This window comes from Pan troglodytes, chromosome X, assembly GCF_028858775.2.
Source record: "Pan troglodytes isolate AG18354 chromosome X, NHGRI_mPanTro3-v2.0_pri, whole genome shotgun sequence".
NCBI classification, from domain to species: Eukaryota; Metazoa; Chordata; class Mammalia; order Primates; family Hominidae; genus Pan; species Pan troglodytes.
In genome coordinates this window covers 112,640,226-112,661,411 of record NC_072421.2, presented here as the reverse complement: position 1 = coordinate 112,661,411, position 21,186 = coordinate 112,640,226, and the positions used below count along the sequence as shown (strand labels likewise).

Genomic DNA, 21,186 nt, shown 5'->3' with positions numbered 1-21,186 from the left:
TTACGTTGTATTATTTAAGGAGTAATGACAAGAAAAAAAAGTTAATATATGTTCAGTACAGGCACAACCATGCTTTTTTTTTCCTGAATATTTTTGATTTGTATTTGGTTGAATTCATGGATGCAGAACCCATGGATACAGAGGACCAACTGTTTTTTAATTTATGTAGAAAATTCTAAAATGTTAAACACTATTTACTAGGTACTGTAAAATTGTTATGCTTTAAACTCTTGAAATCAGTAACAGTAGATGGGTAGATAGCATTAGGAGGGCTAATTGACAGTTGTAAATCACATATTGAATTGGTGGATATTCCCTGTCATTGGAATATTTTCCCTTGATACTTTTCCACATCATGTGATAATCAACTGCAATGAAATTCTATCATTAGAAACCTAGGAAATACTCTCTGGCTTCCAATCCTTTGCAGAATATTTTGTAGAGCACCCACTGGAGTGGGTTCATTTCCTATGCCTGGGTTTATTTCTCTTGGGAAATGACAGCTATCTCTCAAATTTCTATGGATTTTCCATATGGAAATCATAAGTATCAAATACCCTTAGAAAGAAGCAATAATGTTTAAATAACATTTTCACAAACTTCTATTATCCATCGTTTGAATAGTAGTCTATTCTGAACATAGCAGCTAAGGTGATCCTGTCAAAATATAAGTCAGATCATGTCAATCCCATGTTCAAAAGTTTCTGGATCCTGCCCACATCTCTCAGAATAAAAGCTAAAGTCATATCCCTCCCTCTATTCTACTCTCTCCCTTGCCCATTTCCCTCTAGTTACACTGGATTCCTTGCTGTTCTTTGTACCTGTCAGGTGTGCTCGGCCTGAGCGCCTTCACTTTTATTGTTCCTTCTGTCTGGAATATTCCTTTCTTATATATTAGTATGGTTCACCTTTTAGCTCTGACAGTACTGCTCAATATCACCTTCTCTATGAGATAAAGTATTATCCCTCCCCACTATTGCGAGCATAGCCATTTTCCTACCCTGTTATCTTTTTTAAATAGCACTTATCACCTTCTAGCATATTATATAATTTACTCCCCTTGCTAGCATGTAAACTCCATGAGGAGCTATGACAGCAGGAAATTTTGTTTTTCCCCTTGATAAATCCCCAGTCCCTGGAACAGTACCTAGCAAATGTTAATAGTATTCAATAAATATTTATTGTTGAATGAAGATGCCTTAGATATTGTTTGAAAGAGGTATGTAGGATATATTTTCCTAATCATCTATAGCATTATTATATTCTTCCCTACATGGTTTTAATATTATCTTGAAAACTGAATGTATGTACTATTCTCCTCCCTCCAAGCTATTATTTTCACTAAAAGTTGGAAATTGGGGGCAGTTGCATTAGAATATGAATTTCATTTGAAGTGTGTCTGGAATGATTACTGTCTGAGACCATGTTGTAGATTTCTCTTTTTTTTGTTGTTGATGTTATTATAAGAAAGAGGGGAGAGAGCACAGTTAACTTAAACTGTTCTTTTTTCTGTTTTTTTTTATTATGATAATAAATAAAAACCTCAATTTGTTATTATGGAAACTTGATATCGTTTGCCTTTAAATTGGGGCTTGGATTTTAACCACAGAGATTTCCTGAGAGACACCTTAGATAACCTGAGAGATTTCCAACTCAGATCTCTTAGAATGTCTTTGAGCTATGAGATGAGTCACAAGTGTTGGGGCTTGTAACTTCTCATTTTGTATCCCTTTGGAGAAAGAGATTTAGTTAAATCAATCTTTATCATAGTCTGTTTCTCCAGTGCACATTTATAAATCCTTGACTTTCTTAGCTTCTGCCCAGCCAAGTATCTCAAGACAACTACTGTAATTGACAGATTACACAATGTTTGAGAGTTGTTAGTCTTTTACTTTACCTCCACGTGAAGAGTGCTGGATCATTCTTACTTCTGGTTTTGGCTGGTATGAGTTGGCCTTTAGTTGAGATTTTCGAGGGGTTGTAGTTACTAAGATATAACCTCAAATTTTTGTATGGGAAGTTTCTATTTACTGTACTAGGTCAGCTTCATGATGTCATATAAATAGGAATCTGCCAGATAATCCATCTTTAGAGCGATGACATTAGAGGATAACTTTTGCTAGCTATTAACCATGTGCTTTAATTTAAAAATTAGAATATATATATATATATAATATATGTATTTCTCAGTTAGCTTGTTATAATTCTGTTTTATTGTTCTCCTTAGGATATTAGCTGCAATGAGATTCAAGTCCTTCCCCAACAAATGGGAAAATTACATTCACTTAGAGAGCTAAATATAAGAAGAAATAATCTTCATGTTTTGCCAGATGGTAAGATGTTCACTATTTTTACTCACATGAATAAGAGAGTAACTATGTAAAATTTAATTAATTATTTTTTCATTTCTGACCAGAATTAGGAGACCTTCCCTTAGTCAAGCTGGATTTCTCTTGTAATAAAGTGACCGAAATTCCAGTTTGTTACAGAAAACTGCATCATTTACAAGTAATAATATTGGATAACAATCCATTGCAAGTACCACCAGCACAGGTTTGTAATAAAAATATTATAATGTTTCTTCTCATTTTTATTCATAATTTTATCTGTTTATGACTGGTAAATCAAAAAGCACCTAAATCAAGAGCCAATTTGTTGTTCAAGCACTGTTGTCTAAAGTTTTTCTGAGCATTGCCTTTTGCACTTTGGTAGGAGTTTTAGCTTAGGCTCTAGGATAGCATTTGGAAAACCCAGATAATAACTTTCTGCTTGTGAACTGATAATTCTGGTTGTTAGTTATTTACAAAAGTGACTCTGAAGTCTCTCTACCTGTTTCCCACTCAGGTATATATCTACTTGGGATTTGTTGTGGGATTGATTGGAGTACATTCTTGGCACTGAGAGATGGAATTATAACAGAAAGAACAAAATACAAGTGGAAAATATTAATTATGACTTTTAGTTTAGTGAGGATTAAATCCATGTGGAATCCTCTTAAATGATAGTTAAGGAATAAACTATGATATAATCCCCTATGGACAAAGTATGAAAGAGAAGAAAGAGGACAGTGGGGGAGAGATGTCAATAGAATTTCTGAAAATGGAAAATAGAATAGTAGAAACAAGTACCTTTACTTAGATTGCCCAAAATTATTTGGCTGAGGAGCAAGTAGCAGTGAAATGGTACTTTATGCTGTGTGCCCTGGCAGAGGGTTTGCAGACATCCAGAAGAAAGGTCTTCTTTTCCTTCCTACAAAAGTACATTCCACTCATTCTAAAGGGGTTACCTTTTCTAATTCAAATAAAGACTGGCTAGAGTCCTGGTGGTAGCTACCTTAGCAGAATGAAGAAAGCTGAAACTTGTGCCTGCTATGGGAGAAGGCAATCAGATTCAAGTTGATTTACAGCGTCAAACCTGGGAATGGCTTGAGTATTGGAGGAAACATGTAACTCTGAATATAGGGATTAAGTACTGAAAACATGATGGTTTGTGGAATGTCTAAGGCAGTGCTGTCCAGTAGAACTTTCTGAATGATGGAAATGTTTTATAATCGACACTGGTCCAATACTGTAACCACTTGTTTACGTGGCTGTTGAATGCTTGGAATATAGCTAGTCCAACTAAGGAACCAAATTTTAAATTTTATTTTAATTTGATTTATTTAAATTTAAATTGCTGCATGTGACTGGTAGCTCCCATATTAAACACCACGGCTCTAAGATTTACACCCTCAGATTCTTGCCCTCAGCCCCACAGCCACAGACCATTCCTTACTTGCATCAGCAGAAGTCCGGAATTTATTCTAAGGAGTAGGTAGATCCTTAGGTTTTCTCCGTTAGCTCAGTGGCCAGATGATGACTCACTTCTTGCCTCAGCAGAAGACTGGTGTTTACTCCTTAGAGAAGCACCATCCCATTTGTACTTGCTGTGGTGATGAGCATGTTCTGTATCTGCATTGTCCAATATGGTAGCCATAGTGGCTACTGAGTACTTGAAAGTGTATAGTGTGACAAAAGAACTGAATTTTTATTTTATTTAGATTTGATTAATTTACATTTAAATACACATGTAGAACAGAAAACCAAACACCACATGTTCTCACTCATAAGTGGGAGTTGAACAATGAGAACACATGGACACAGGGAGGGGAATGTCACAAACTGGGGCCTGTGGGGGTGTGGGGGGCAAGGGGAGGGAGAGCATTGGGACACATACCTAATACATGCGGGGTTGAAAACCTAGATGATGGGTTGATAGGTGCAGCAAACCACCATGGCACATGTATACCTGTGTAACAAACCTGCACATTTTGCACATGTATCCCAGAACTTAAAGTAAAATAAATAAATAGACACATGTGGCTAGTGGTACCCTATTGGACAGTGAAGCTATAAAGGGATTGAAACAGAGTCAGGGGCTCCAGGTACAGCTTATATAGCAAGAGCGAGACCGCATACTGAAAACAGTGAATGGTTGCATACTGAATGTTGAGACGCTCCAGTTTGGCTCCCAGAATGCTTGCAACCTGTCTTACATATTTCAGGCAGAATTGGTGGATTTCTTCCTTAGTAAACTGCAGCAGGAGAAGAGACCTATCTATATGCTGAATTTTTGGAGTCACCTGATGAAATGGCTAGTCTGTGTCTGATCACCAGATAGATGGAAGCTCACCATCAGGAAACTTCCCCATGCACACAGAGCTTCCAGTTTGTTTTTTATTATCCCTTTTGGAAATTAACAGACAGGTCGGATGGTAGCTCATGCCTATAATCCCAGTACTTTGGAACTTTGGTAGACTGAAGTGGGAGGATTGTTAGAACCCAGTAGGTTGAGGCTGCTGTGAGCCCTGATCACACCATTGTACCATTGTACTACAGCCTAGACAGCAGAGTGAGACTCTGTCTTTAAAAAAAAAAAAAAAAAAAGACTGGGTGCGGTGGCTCACACTTGTAATTGCAGCACTTTGGGAGGCTGAGGCAGATGGATCGCCTGAGCTCAGGAGTTTGAGACCACCCTGGGCAATATGGTGAAACCCCGTCTCTACTAAAGTACAAAAAATTAGCTGGGTGTGGTGGCACGCGCCTGTAGTCTCAGCTACTGGGGAGGCTGAGGCACGAGAATCGCTTGATCCTTGGAGGAGGAGGTTGCAGTGAGCCAAGATCGTGCCACTGCACTCCAGCTTGGGCTACAGAGTGAGACTCTGTCTCAAAAAAAAAAAAAAAAAAAAAAAAGAAAAGAAAAAAGAAAATGAACAGCCAGCCAAGAATCATTAGACATTGCAAGAGTAATTTCTAACGTGAAAGACAGAGACCAAAACACCAAAGGCTTTCATTGAAACGAAAGGGAGCACATTTATTTTTTGTGTGTGTGTAGATATCCAGAAATATTTGTAAACCATATATCTGATGAGGGGTTAATAGCCAAAATACAAAAAGGATTCACATAACTCAATAGCAAAAAAAAAAAAAAAAAAAAAAAAATTGAAAAATAGGCAAAGGACTTGAATAGACATTTTTTCAAACAAGACATACAAATGGCCAACAGCTATATGAAAAGATATTCAGCATTCCTAATCATCAGGGAAATGTAAATCACAACCACAATGAGATATCACTTCACACTTGTTAGGATGCCTGTTATCAAAAAGAAAAGATAACCAGTGCTGGCAAGGATATGGAGAAAAGGGAACCATTGTACACTATTGATGGGAATGTAAAATGGTACAGCCATTATGGAAAACAGTATAGTGCTTCCTCAAAAAATTAAAAGTAGAGCTACCATATAATATTACAGTCCTACCTCTGGGTGTACATCTGTAAGAGACAGAAAAATAAACCAAACTATTTTTTCTATTTTAACTCTCAATACAGAATACTTCACTTCTGGTCACCAAAATGCGTCAGATTTCTTCCCACCACCAAGCAGTTCTCCAGCAGACACTGACTCGGTATCCTATAATTCAATTCAATTCTGACACTACCTGGAGTTAACATCAGATCCTACAGGTTAAGAGCTCAGTCCCACAGACTGCTCACCTATACTTCTGACTGACCAACTATAAGTTAAGGTTCCCATGACCCCCTCCTCAGGTTCAGTTAATTTACTAGAGTGGTTCACAGAACTTAGTGAAACACTTTACTTACTATTGCTAATTTATTACAAAGGATACAAATGAATAGCCAGATGGAAGAGAAGGATAGGACAAGGCATATGAGAAGGGGTGCTAACTGAAGGGGTGGAGAGGGGATGTTCCCTTTCCTCCCCATCATAAGGGTCACGGCTGATACCCCTATAACAAAAAACAAGTAAACAAGATAAAAGGATAACAAATTTATTTGATCATAGTTTTACGTGACACTGGAGCCTTCAGAATAAGGACCCAAGGATATAGAGAAAGTTAGCTGACTTTATGCTTCGATTCAATTGAGACTGGGACAGCAGTGTAGAAATGTGATTGGACAAAAAAAGAGCATGAGCTAATGGTAATAGATGGAGTGGGAAAACCTAGCAAGGCCTTTTCTTGGTGTCTCTGTTGTAGCGTTTGTTCCTTCTGGGTGTAGGGTAATACTTCTCTGGAATGAGGGTTTTAATTTGTTTATGGCCAGTGGTTACACAGAAAGGTAGGGGAAGGTTAGATTAGGCTTTATGGCTGGCTTTGGAAAAAAGGGGTTCTAGTGCCTATGACTGGCCTTGGGGAAGATAAATTCTTGTTTCCATGACTTGCCTCTAGTGAGAATGAGGAGGTGAGAGACAGGGGAGGGGTGTCTGGAGAAGGTCAGAGAAAAACTTTGCTTCTGAGGCTTTCATTTTGGGGTATCATTTTCTGAACCTCAATGAAGCTTTTGTGCCCTCTGTGGGCACGCCACCTTCCAGGCACCTCCACGTGTTTAGCAATTTGTAAGCTTTCCGAACCCTGTCCTTTTGGTTTTTATGGAGGCTTCGTTGTGGAGGCACAATTGGTTACATCATTGGCCATTGGTGATCACCTCAACTTTCAGCCCTTCTCTGGTTCCTGGAGGTGAGGGAGGTAGGATTGAAAGTTTCAACCGCCTAATCCCATGGTTGGTTTTCCTGGCAATCAGTCCCTTATCCTGTGGCTATCCAGGCGCTCCCAGCCACCAGTCATTCATTAGCATGCAAAGGGATACTTACCACTTAAGAGATCGTGTAAGAGTTTTAGGAGCTGTGTATAGGAAATGGGAGCAAAACCAAGTATACATTCCTTACAAATTACAATATCCGAAGGAAATGAAATCACCATCTTAAAGAAATAATCTGCACTCCCATGTTCATTGCAACATTATTCACTACAGTCAAGATATGGAAACAACCTGTATGTCCATCAACAGATGAATGGATAAAGAAAATATAGTGTGTGTGTGTGTGTGTGTGTGTGGGGCGGGGGGGGTGTTTGTGTGTAATGAAATATTATTCAGCCTTAGAAAAAGAAGGAAATCCTGTCATTTGCAACAACATGGATGAAACTTAAGGACATTATACTAATTGAAATAAGCCTGACACAGAAAGATAAATGCTGTGTGATCTCACGTATATGTGGAACCTTAAAAAAAAAAAGTTGAACTCATGGTGACAGAGAGTAGAATGGTGGTTACCAGGGGCTGGGGGGTGTGGATAAAGGGGAGATTTTAAACGGTACCATCCTTCCGTTATAAGATGAATAAGTACTGAGGACCTAATGTATACCATGCTGATAATAGTTAATAATATTGTATTTACTTGAAATTTGTTAAGAGAGTTGAACTGAAGTGTTCTCACTACACACACAAACAAGGTAACTACATGAGGTGATGGGCATGTTAATTAGCTTGACTGTGGTAATCATTTCACAATGTATAATACAGTTTATCCTTGAACAACATGAGGGTTAGGGGCATCGAACCCTGCATACTGTAAAAAATCCATGTATAACTTTGGAATCACAAAAAACTTAGCTGCTAATAGCCTACTGTTGACTGGAAGCCTTATCAATAAACAGTTGACTAACACATATTTTATATGTTATATGTTATTTACTGTATTCTTACAATCAAGTAAGCTACAGAAAAGAAAATGTTATTAAGAAAATCATAAGGAAGAGAAAATATATTTACCATTCACTAAGTGGAAGTTGATCATCATAAAGATCTTCATCCCCATGGTCTTCACATTGAACAGGGCTGAAGAGGAGGAAGAGGAGGGGTTGGTCTAGCTGTCTCAGGAGTGGCAGAGGTGGAAGAAAATCCATGTATAATGGACCTGCACAGTTCAAACTTGTGTTGTTCAAGGGTCAACTGTATATCAAAGCATCACGTTGTACACCTTAAATGTGGGAGTTCAGTCAGGGTGGTGGGAAAAATTATAGAAGAAAAGTTATGAAGATAGTTATAGGAAATAGACACAAACCTTCTTGGAAGTCTGGAGGGGTTGCATAGCTTCAGTAAAAGGTTTAGCTGAAGTCAGCCTAATCCTCTTACCTTGAGTTAATAGTTTAAAGTAGGTACAAAGGAATGTAAGGGAGTTTATCTAAATAGCTTGTTTACACATGTGGCCCTAAGCCCAACCTTTTATCATCTGTGAGTGCATGATTGCTCTCTACTCGAGGGGTTGGCAGTGTTAATTACCTTCTAGCAGTGTTTACTCGAGACCTTTGTCATTTAATCAGTACTAAATAAATGCGAACTTCCCCGGCTTATCGAGGCAGATGCTGCAGACTCAGGCAGCAGAGCCCCTTAGCCAGACTGACAGGCAAAATATCTGTGTCAGTGTACGTCTTTCATCCATCATTGGGTCAGGGTCAGCGGGATGGACATGGCACTTAAATATAAAAAAATTTTATTTGTAACTCATACTTTAATAAAGCTCGAAGAAAAAAAGAGGAAAAATGGGGCATATTCATAGGAGTGCTAATCAGCATGGCTTTCTAGCAGCAGTTGTGGAAACTGGCAGATGTTGGAATGATACCTTCGAGGACTAAGGGAGAATTTCTAACATTCTACATTCAAACTGTCATCAAATGTGAGGTAGAAAAAGGTTTCAAACATGCAAGATCTTAGAAATTTTTACTCCCATGTACCCTTTCTTAGGATGCTAGCAGAGGGTGTACTATACCAAAGTGAGGGAGTAAACTAAAAAAAGGGGAATTCTTCATGTCTGAGATTGACAGATATGCATAGGCCTAGTAAGCAGCCAGTCAGTAGTTTGGAGTACAGGAGTTGTCTCCAAAAAAAAAAAAAAAAAAAGAAAGTAAGAGATGACTTGATATGTTTGTCCACATGGAGAGATGTTTTATACTTCTGTCAGAGTCAAGAATGAATTTATAATAGGCATATAGAAAATTTTTCAAAAGAAAAAATGGGGCCATTAATTACTTTAGGAAAAACAAAAACTTACAGGAGAAAGGAAATGTAATCATATTACTCTGTGGAGTTTATCTGTGAATATTTTCTTGGTCATAATAATATAAATACTAGATTTTGATTTAGTGAAAAATTGTGACATAGTTATAATAGCAGAGATTTATATAGTATTTGCTGTGTTCTAGACACTGTTGAAAATGCTTTACATATATTAACTCATTTAATTCTTATGTTAACCCTGTAAAACAAGTACTGTCATTATCCTCATTTTACATGTAAGAAAACAGGCATAGAAGTTAAATGACTTGTTCAAGGTCACATTGCTAGCATGGGTTAGAGCCAGGATTCAACCTAAGGCAGTGTGACTGCAGAGTCCATGCTCTTTAACCACTATGTTATACTTCTGAAGAGAGAAGTATGTTTATGTGAATTGATAGGAAGCGGGGAGGCTGGGATGGTGGTGGTGGTGTGGGTAATGTAAGAAATCCAAGTCCTCATCTTCCTTAGTGATACTCCAATAAATCTACCATTGGAAAATTTAAAACAAATAGCAGTAGAAGCATGTTATTAATAAATATGAGGGCAAATAGAAATTAAACTAAAAGAGTTTAAAGTGGGAATTTGATCTTAGAGATTGAAAGAATTAGAATGGGCTGGGAACGGTGGTTCATGCCTGTAATCCCAGCACTTTGTGAGGCCGAGGTGGGAGGATCACTTGAACCCAGGCGTTCGAGAACAGCCTGGGCAACATGGTGGGACCCTGCCTCTGCAAAATATAAGAAAGATTAGCCGGGCATGGTGGTGTGTGCCTGTAATTTCATCCCAGCTAATCTGGGAGGATCACTTGAGCCCAGGATGTCGAGGGTGCAGTGAGCCATGTTTGTGCCACTGCACTCCAGCGTGGGCGACAGAATGAGACACTGTTTTCCAAAAACAAGCAAAAAAAAACAAAAAAAAAACAAAAAAAAGGAGAAGTAGAATTGAGGATTATGTCTTGTCAGCTTTGTAATTATTTTTAAATTTAAAAACTGTGTACATGAAGTACTATGATAAAAAGTTAAAATTTACAAGAGAGTGATTTACCAGCACTTAATTTGGTAATTAAGATAAATTTTTGTTTAGTTTGGACATATAATAGAATACTACCTCACATTTTAATTTTAGCACATTTTAGTTGATAGTATTTAATATTAATTTATAATTAATAGAAAATCAATGATATTTACAACATTTAATTGGCAATATATTTATATTCTAAAAGCTCAAAAGTTTTAATTTTCCTTTTAAATGAAATTTTTCAGTGGTCAAGTCAGACCTAGTATCTGTTAGAATTATCTAAGAAACATTCTTCCTTTGGACCTGGAATGATAATTGCTTTTTAATGTTGTTGTCTTACTGTTTTCTTTGCTGATTTTTTTGCATGTGAGGTAAGCTTATGTGAGCCCATAAAATGTTACATTTTTTATTAGAATTTTGAGAAATATTTATTTGATGTCACTTAGTGACTGTAATTAACCTTGATAAAGCTGACTTACAGTTTTCTTACCTCTCATTTTCTATTGTTTTTATACAGAGTATCTTTGCTCACATAGTATTTTATTCCTCATTATTCATTTTCTCTATGGCCAACGAAAGTAATTTCTTAGGATATTATTCTAGTTGAATTGACCAGTGTTTTCTTTTATTATTTCAGTCTCACCAGCCTAATATCGTACCTTTCAACAAATTCATTTTTCCCATATTTATATTTTTTATATTAGCCTTCTCCAGGGTTTATGCCAAACATCTTAGTGGTTCTGATGAGATTACTTTAAAGAATCACATAGATTATTTGTTCTTTTCTTACTATTCCAATGAATATATATTTTTCATTTTTTCAAATAAAGGCCACTTTTATGAGTTGTAAACTTCATATTGTTTAATAGTTTGTACATTCTGCTTTTGACAAGAAAACTCTAGTGAAATATAGAAAAATTAACTTTTTTCAATAAGAACAGAGATGGCAATAGAATTTTAGTTGGTATCAGTGTTGTCAGATTTTTCCACCTGGTGTCAAAAGTACAAATTATTTAAATATGCAAAGTATCAATCAAGATTGTGATGTCTCAATGTAATTTGAGACTATTGAATGGTTTAAAATGATAGATGTCATTTATATTTGGAACTATATAATTAAATCTTTATTTTTTATTGACAGATATGTTTAAAGGGTAAGGTGCACATATTTAAGTACTTAAATATTCAAGCATGTTGCAGAATGGATAAGAAACCAGATTCCCTGGATCTTCCATCATTGAGTAAACGAATGCCCTCCCAGCCTCTCACAGACAGGTAATGTAACATTCTTACAGTTTCATTTGATGATTGCTATCTTCTCTTTTTATGAAATATACTTATTAATCTTGAGTGTTCCGAATATATTTAGACTGATTGGTCCAGCACTAAAATAAATAATTGGCTGAAGCTACATATCACCATCATAGAATGAAGTTCTAGGATACTAGAATATTTTTGACATTTTCTCAATCATTAAAGTTTTAGTAGTAAAAATGTAAATGTTTGACATTATATTACGGAAACACTAATTTCTCAGCATGTGACAACTGTTAATTTATTTTGTGATCACTGTATTGTACATTTGTAACAACAAGTAGAATTTGACTTTGAACTGAGGTTGGTGGAAGAGCAAGACATTTGGGGAGTACCTTTTCCCTTTCATCATAGTCTTTATGTCTGGATCAAAGATGATATATCATAATGACATATAATGATATATCATCTTTGATGAACATCTTTGATGTTCTTTATGATTTCAGTGTTTTGATCCTCATGAGATTTTGAGATAGTAGATTGAACATTCTGTTTTTAATTCATCCTTTCAAGATGTAGATTGGTCTGAAAGATTTTATGAAAGTATAAATCCATGTAATAGTTTAGAAAATAACCTAGAATGGGGTGAGACTACAGAAAGCTAGACCATGCCCTTGCCTAAAATATTTAAAGATTTGTCATTGCATATATATAAATTTTATATTGCTTTGAATGGCAATATAGTAAGTACTATTGTTAACAGCACAAGTTTGTGAATTCCCAAATAGGACTTTTTCTTGAATATTTTTATTTTGTAAGTAGAATTGAGTATCTAAACATTAGATTCAGTTCTTAAAGATTATTTTGTTTAATATTATGAACAGTATTAGACCAAACAAGGCTCCAAAAATTGGAATTAAGGCATTCTAATCTCTATTAATCTGCTTTATATTTATTTTAATATGAATTTACTTTTAGTAATGGCATTTACTGTTTTAGTCATTTATTTTACAAATATCAGTTGAATGCCTACTGGTAGATTCAGTTATGTTTTGTTGAATGTCATATATGTTGGTCTTGGCCTCGTGGTGCTCACAATGTAGTGGAGCAGGAGTCAGTGAATAAACAAAGCAAGGAAATACACACACATATAAAATTTCAAATTGTATTCTGTGCTATGAAGGAATGTATTTCAAGAGTGTCGTCAGGGAATGAATAAAAGCCAGCTCTGTGAACAGCAAAGTAAGAGCATCTTAGGCAGAAAGAATGACATTGCCATGGCCTTAAGTTAGGAAGGAACTTTGTGTGTTCAAACAACTGAAAGGAGACCAGCGTGGTTGGAGCAGAGTAGCTGAAGGGAAACGTGGTACATGTTGATTTTAGAGAGGTAGTCAGAGCTCAAGTCATGTGGGTGCTTTGTAGGATGTGGTAAGAAGTTTGAATTTTACTTAAAGTACAGTGGGAAGTCATTGGACAGCTTTAAGTGGGGGAATAACATGATTTGACTCATTTTTTTAAAAAAAACTATTTTGGCTTATAGGAGAATAGATTGGAAGTAAGCAAAAATAGAAGCACAGGGACCAGTTGGATTGTTGTAGTACTGCCAAGAGATCAGGGGGTCTAGAATAAAGTAATTGCAATACAGATGAAAAGAAATGGGCAGAATTAAGATATATTTTGGAGATATTCTCTAGCAGGACCATCCAATAAAAATATAATGTGAGCCACATATATAATTTTTAATTTTTTGTTACCCATTTCGAAAAAAGTAAAAAGAAATACATGTTATTTGAGTATATCCAAAATATTATCATTTCAACATGTAATTAATGTGAAAACTTGGTGAGATATTTTACATGCTTATTTAATATTAAATCTTTGAAATCTGGTATGTACTTTATGTGTATAGTGTGTCTCGATTTGGAATGGCTGTATATGGCTACTGGCTACTTACCGTATTGGACAGTGCAGGTCTATAGAGTGGGTTGTCAGTTGTATTAATTTCTCACTCACAGCCTGTATTGAACTACTTAGAAAATTCTTGTATGTGCTTTCCACTTTCATACTCAGGCTCTTGGCTGTATGGTTCTTACTACCTAGAATGCCCTTCCATGCCTTGTCTGTTTTGTAAACTCTTTATTATACATAGATAGGCACTACAGTACTTACATATAATAGCTTTTGGAGTCAGACATAATATGGCTTTGAAGCCCTTTTATGACTCTTAATAACTGTATGTCCTTGTGTATTAATGTCTCTGGTCCTCAGTTTTCTCATATGTAAAAAAGAAAATAATTACACAGGTGCTGTCAGGATTAAATGAAGCAATGTATGTAGAGCACTTAGTGCAATGCCTTACCCATAACATTGCCTCAACAAATAGCTTATTATCATCATTGTCATTTACTACAAATACATGGAGTATTTTGTGCAGTGCAGTCAGATGAATTTTGGCTCTAATCATGGTTTAACTACTTAATTTCTCTGTGGCCTTGTGTAAGTTATTTAACTTCTCTGAGCCTGTTTCCATACCTAAAATGTTAACCATACCCACTTCTACAGTTGTGAGAATTAAATGTGTGCCTAGCAATTAGTTCAATAAATGATAAACAGCAAATGTTATAATTTTTCCCCTTGGGACGTTAACTTTTGTAAGCTTTATTTTTTTTTGTAAAAAGAAATAATAATTATAACTTCAAGACTGTAAGAATTATGTCTAAAATATGAGGTGCATCTAACACAGTACATAACACAGTATAGACACTCAATGAATGCTAACAGTTATTGCCTCTTCATCCACAAGACTAAGCTCAAATGCCACATTCTTGAGTGATGCCTTTCCTAACTTTACCGAGGAGAATTAGTTGACCTTTTTTTTTTTTTTCTCATAGCACTTTGTATTTACCTTTGTCATAGTCTTCAAAACATTTAAACACATTCATTTTTCCTCTAGGCTGAGAGCTAGCTCTTTGGAGGCAAGTTTTAAAAATGTATTTTCTCTTAAGCATTCAGCATAGTACCTGATACTTGGTAGGTGATTCCCTAAATGTATTCATATACTTCTGAAAAGTACAAAAATCAGTTTTTGTTGTTGTTGTTATTGTTTTTTTTTTTTTTTTTTTTTTTTTTTTAGCATGAAACTGGTTTTAGGAGAGGAATTATAACATAGTGATTACCACCAGGGACTTTGGTGCTAGATAATTGAGGGATCAAATTTGGACTGCTGGCTGCAAGTTGCGTATCCTTGGATAAATTGCTTAATCCATTCCAGTCAAAGTTTTATCATATATAAAATGAGAAAACACCATCAATTTGCTACAGTTTTTCACAATAAATATGTAATGTTTTGTCTTTTAAACATTTAGCACAGTTCCTCATACATAATAAGTGGTCATTGTAGACTGTGTGGTAAAATTGCAAATTAAGTGAAAAATACTTCGCTTCCTGGGTGGCATATTTCGTAAATCAGAAATTTGCAAGGACAAATTGAATTTGAAAGTATTAAAGTGCATATTCAATACTTTGTAGCTTTCATTTTTACATCCTCTCTTTATTAGATGGGCATTATTTATATAAATAAAACATTTTTAGAGCCAATGAAGAGTAAAGCATATAAATTGAAGTTAAAAGATGTTTCGAAGCTCTGTGATGAAATTTGACAAACCAATGGGAAAAACAGGTCTTCCATCAAGATAATGTTCTAACAAGGCAGCCTGATTTTCTGAATCTCTGAGGAGAAATAATAGGTTATTGTTGACAATTGACACTGTAGAGTACACGAAGGGAACAATATTGCATGAGTGGCATGAATAAAATGTTTTGTAGGAAGAGTTCTGATATTTTTCTCCTCATGTCCTTAATTAAGGATCTTAGACATCAAAAGTATATATTCTGTATTATCTAGGGAAATTTTAGGTCAAGTGTGCATTATCTATTTAAGAAGAAAATCCTAACTGCTCTTAGGATTTCTATTTCCATAGTATGGAAGATTTTTATCCAAATAAAAATCATGGCCCTGACTCCGGAATTGGAAGTGATAATGGAGAGAAACGATTATCCACAACAGAAGTGAGTATTTTCTATTGCTGATCCATTCTGTTTTACAATTTTATTAGAGCATTGAAATAGAGACACTTGTGCATACTTGAGTTTATTTTGCTTGAAAATATGATCATTATATTTTATGACTAAAACTGAAAAAAAGGGCATGCTGATTTTTAAAGCTGAGCAGTAAACCTTATGTTAATTTTGGGTTTGAAAACTGGAAACTGGAGATGTAAAGCAGACATTCTGTAATTCATATGTAAAATTGAAGTAACATAATCCATATCGTAAGTTAAAAATGCCTCATTTGTACTTTTTGCTTATTCCTTTTAGCCATCAGATGATGACACAGTCAGCCTTCATTCTCAAGTCTCAGAATCAAATAGAGAGCAGACATCAAGAAATGACAGTCACATAATAGGAAGTAAGACTGATTCTCAGAAAGGTAATTCATATGGTACCTGCTATTTTTGTTTCATGTACATAGCCCACATTAAAAATGGGCTTTGAAAAATTATATTGTCTTTAGCCAACTCTTACATTGAGAAAATACACATTTTTCTAAGGACAGCAGTGTCAAGCATACAGTTTACTATGTACATTTTCTAATAAATATTAATCTGTACCTAGACCAGGAGGTATATGATTTTGTTGACCCCAACACAGAAGATGTAGCAGTTCCTGAACAGGGAAATGCACATATTGGATCATTTGTATCATTCTTTAAGGTAAATAAAACTTTGAACAAGTATTAATAACATGTTCTCTTGATCTTATAAAAGTGGACTACACAATTTAAAATGTAACTTTCTTTTATATAAGGGAAAAGAAAAATGTTCTGAAAAATCTCGGAAAAATGAAGAATTAGGAGATGAAAAAAGGTAAGCACATATGAAAATGAAATGTTATTTATAAGCCCTTGAGCCATTCATTAGATATTCCTACTTGAAAGAGTACTTGAAAAAAATATAATTTTTTGTTCACTTACCTCTTATGTTTAGATAATTTATAAATACTTCACATCTGTCTGTATTCCTCAAGTAAACACAAAATTATAGTAAGCGTTTGAGTGTAGGATATGCACTGTTTTTACCCCTGAAGTGTAATGATGACTTCTATTATTATTATTGAGGAGGACTATACCGTCATATACATTGCTTCATTTGAGCTATTTAACAACCATAACAATAGATGGTATTGACATCACTTTACCAATTAAGACACTGAAACCAGGAGTTTTAAATGGCTGGAACTCAGATGTATTGTCTCTTGTTCTACTATACTTTCCATTTGGTCATGCTGGTTATGACTTTTAAGGGTACTTATGTCCATATTTTATTAAAATAATTGTGCTTTGGATCTTTTTTGAACCATTCATCTTATAAAATGATGAAATATGACCTACCACATTTTTTTTCAGTTACTCCTTCAGGTTGCTTTATAGATGCAGAAAGGAAAGAAGAAACATTTGGTGAATACCTACCATATACCAGGATTAGTGCTATGTGCTTTCCCATGTTTCTCATTTTATCTTCATTAAAATCCTGTAGGGTAGATACTGACCTCATTTTTTCAGGTGAGGAAGGTGAAGTTCAAAGACTCTTAAGTTTTATGCCTAAAACCACTTAGCTAGTGTCCACTAGTACCTAGAGTGTGAAAGTAGCTCTCTTTGATTTTTAAACTTTTCTCTTTTCTCTACATTATGCTTCCTCCAAATGACTTCACAGTTATTAGTTAATCATCTCTGATGTCCTGTAAGGAGGTACATTGCTTTGTCTTGAACTGTTTAGATTTCATTCTTTTACTTTCTCACCTCATCTAATGAGGTCAGTTGCTTAAACTTGAGAATCACCTGTAGCATGTACGATGTGGTAAAGTCACAAAGATTCATGGTTTGATACTGTTTTTAAAGTGAAATCTAAAGATAAAATGACTAGAGTTTGGATAACTATTTTAAAATTTTTTTGTTCTCTTTTATAAAGATGACATATTAGTATTTTCACGCAAATTTGCCAATCTTATTTGAACATATTTTGGATTTTCTTTATTTAGACATATACAGATTTTTAAAATCAAAATCAATAAACTGATAAAAACAGGATGGTGCAATTAAATGACAAAATTTTACAATATTTTAAATTTATGTATTAAGACAGGCCATATAGAACTCTGCAGTCCTTTTTATACTGAAGGCTGGAGAATATACATTTTTAGATTACTATTAACCATTACACATTTCAGAAATTTAAAAAATGGTTTATATACTTTGCTATTATTTGTTAGTCATTAATTATATTAATACAGCCAGTATGCTACATTTCATAATGAGTAGAGAACACAGAAGTTTTCCTTATTTCTTATTTTAGCATTTTAAAAGAAGGACCTAGGATTTTAACTTTCATATGGTGTTAAAAACAAAAATGGTTTCTATTTCTGGAAGCTGGCATAAAATGTAGTCTGCCTTACTTTTTGGATAACCATGTTTGTGTCACCTTTCAGACTTGAGAAAGAACAGTTACTGGCGGAGGAAGAGGATGATGATTTGAAGGAAGTAACTGATTTGAGGAAAATAGCTGCTCAGTTATTGCAGCAGGAACAGAAGAACAGGTATTCCTTTCAGTAATGAGATTTGAATTGGCAAATTTTATAATCATTAAATTGATTATTTAAAGATTATCAAATAAAGTATATGAAGTTTTGAGTAAACAATAGTGCCCTCTTAAGATCTGTCTCAAGGGACTAACTACAGATTGAGTATCCCTCATTCAAAAATCTGAAATCGGATCCCAAGCATTTCAAATAAGGGATACTCAACCTGTACTAAAAGGCAATAGGAAATACTTAGGACGGGAATATAAAATTACATTTACAACTAACAGAATGTACTCATATATATAGTCACTATATTTAATATTGCCTAGGTATTTCTTTTTTATTCCTGTGTGTGTGCTGAATCATAATAACTGATTTATTTGTTGATATTAATTTTAGCTCACAGTAGCATTATTTACATTGTAAGCATTTTTTTTCTAGGTACATGTCATGAATATAACGTGCTTTTTAAAACTCAGATTCCAAACTTGGCATACGTCTAAACTCCTTAGAATGGAGTTGAATTTTACAAGAGTTGATTAAATCAGTATGATGATTTGAGGGTCACTGGCTCACTTTGGTCTGTTTCTTGGTCAAAGACCATTTTCCTCATCTTTTGGTTAGGCTTTCTTCAAGTACATGTTGTTGGCAATGAGAAGGGTACTGTGTGAATGAGAATAAAATCAAGACATGTCCACTTCTAATGCAGGAAAAGTTCCATATGCTGCTGAGGGTCAGCTGTTATTGCCATCTTCATGTACTGAGAGGACTACATTTATAGTTTTGAAATGATAAAGATCTGAGTGGTTTTTTTTTTTTTTTGCTTTGAGAAAAGAGAATAATTTTGGTGCATTTAACATGGATAAGTAAAATATTTTATTTCATTTATTCAAAATAATAAATGTTTATGGTTAATATGACCATGTTTTGGGAAGTTTCAAATTTAAATATACTGGCATTTGTTTAAATGTACATTGAAAAATACAACTAAAACTTATCAAATGACAAATATATGGTTTCTAGGGGCCACTTTTTAGGGGCAATCTATATAATAGCTAATAAGCTAAATTGCCTAAGTGTCTTTTTTGCACAGTTGCTACATTTATAGATATACAAAATCATACTAGAAAATCACTAACCTTTATTCCTTCCATATCGAATGTATCTTCATCAGCAGTTCACATTTTTCTTCTGCTGTAACTTTCTGTCTGCTTTTTCTGTGATGTTTATCTTTTCAACATTTCCTGTGATTCCTTTCTAATGGGCCTTTTAAAAATTGGCTACTTATGAGGCTGTGTTTGTTTTTCCCCCTCCAATATAATTTAAGTGTTGATTGCCCTGTGATTTAAAAGGTTTGATGAAGCAAGCCACCACCTGTTCTGTGGAGCTTAAAAAGTTTCTGTCTCCTCTACCTAGCAGGTGAAAGAATTGTATTTATCATTATGGGAAGATAATATTGTTTTTTTAAGAACCCACAGCTAGCTGGTGCCATGGTTTATGCCTGTAATCCCAGTACTTTGGGAGGCTGAGGTGGGTGGATCGCTTGAGCTCAGGAGTGCAAGACCAGCCTGGGCAACATGGCGAAACCCCGTCTCTACCAAAAATACAAAAAATTAGCCGGGCATGGTGGTGTGCACCTGTGGTCCTAGCCACTTGGGAGGCTGAGGTGGGAAGATCGCTTGAGCCTGAGAGGCAGAGGTTGCAGTGAGCCAAGATCATGCCACTGCACTCCAGCCTGGGTGACAGATCTCAAAAAAAAAAAAAACCCGACAGGCATATCCATTTTTCTCGTGGTATTAGGAATAGCATTTGAGTGCATAATTATAGATTTTTACATTGCCATATACGATATTTCTGTATTTCCATTTTCTTATTAGCATATTAGTTTTTCATCTATCCATGTGACTTAAATTATTCTTTCTAGCCTAGGTACAACACTGACTGAATAGTTATCTTTCATTGGTTTTATTTTTGTGATAGTTTTGTAATCAGTTACAAAATAGCATCTTTAGCACTGTGCCTTATACATAGTAAATACATAATATTTTTGATTGACTGCTTGAAAATTAAATCAATACATTTAAAACTAGTAGGAGAAATTAGTTAAAAAATTATATGTTCTCCCTAAAAAAAACTTCTGCTGTTCTTCAAGATGTATGCAAAAGTAATTTCTTTTTCTAATTCTCTTCTTTATCATCCTTTTTAGATGTTAGTACATACTAATATAAGAACTTTTTAGATTAAATATTAATATACAGTGACATTGTTGTGATAAGTATGTCTAATTTTTGCAGACATTAAAATATTTATAATATGATCATAAAGTAAAGAGCACTTTTTTTTTTTGAGACAGAGTCTTGCTCTGTTGCCCAGTCTAAAGTGCAGTGGTACAGTCTTGGCTCACTGCAGCCTCTGCCTCCTGGGTTCAAGTCATTCTCATCCCTCGGCCTCCCAAATAGCTGGGATTACCAGTGTGTGCCACCACACCCGGCTATTTTTTTTGTATTTTAGTAGAGACGGGGTTTCGCCATGTTGGCTAGGCTGGTCTGAAACTCCTGGCCTCAGGGGTTCCACCCGCCTCGGCCTTCCAAAGTGCTGGGATTACAGGCGTGAGCCACCACGCCCGGCCAAAGAGCACATTTTACTTTTAAAATTTATAACGTATGGAGAATTTTAGATCCCTAGCCAATTCGTTAATGCCTGAACTTAAACTGGATCTCAGAATTTTTAAATGCTAAATCTAATATTTTTTCTATTAAATAATCTTTCTTCCTTCTACAATATGTTGCTATTGCTTAGATCTTTTAGATTTAGGGACTTAAAATTTTTAGTTTACTGTCACAATACTTGAATTTGAATGAGACCAAAAATCTAAGCGTAATCC

At 35.0% G+C, this 21,186-nt stretch overlaps 1 protein-coding gene across 2 annotated transcripts in view; it reads left to right on the top strand.

Annotated features, from left to right (window-relative positions):
* The window catches only part of LRCH2 (leucine rich repeats and calponin homology domain containing 2), a 120,971-nt gene that overhangs the window by 52,317 nt on the left and 47,468 nt on the right, over nucleotides 1-21,186 (top strand). For both annotated transcript variants that reach the window (XM_016943778.3, XM_016943777.3), the window contains exons 4-11: nucleotides 2,228-2,333; nucleotides 2,417-2,553; nucleotides 11,554-11,687; nucleotides 15,647-15,734; nucleotides 16,044-16,155; nucleotides 16,341-16,438; nucleotides 16,533-16,591; nucleotides 18,210-18,317. In XM_016943778.3, coding sequence (XP_016799267.2) covers nucleotides 2,228-2,333; nucleotides 2,417-2,553; nucleotides 11,554-11,687; nucleotides 15,647-15,734; nucleotides 16,044-16,155; nucleotides 16,341-16,438; nucleotides 16,533-16,591; nucleotides 18,210-18,317 — 842 coding nt within the window. The remainder of the gene's footprint in view (nucleotides 1-2,227; nucleotides 2,334-2,416; nucleotides 2,554-11,553; nucleotides 11,688-15,646; nucleotides 15,735-16,043; nucleotides 16,156-16,340; nucleotides 16,439-16,532; nucleotides 16,592-18,209; nucleotides 18,318-21,186) is intronic.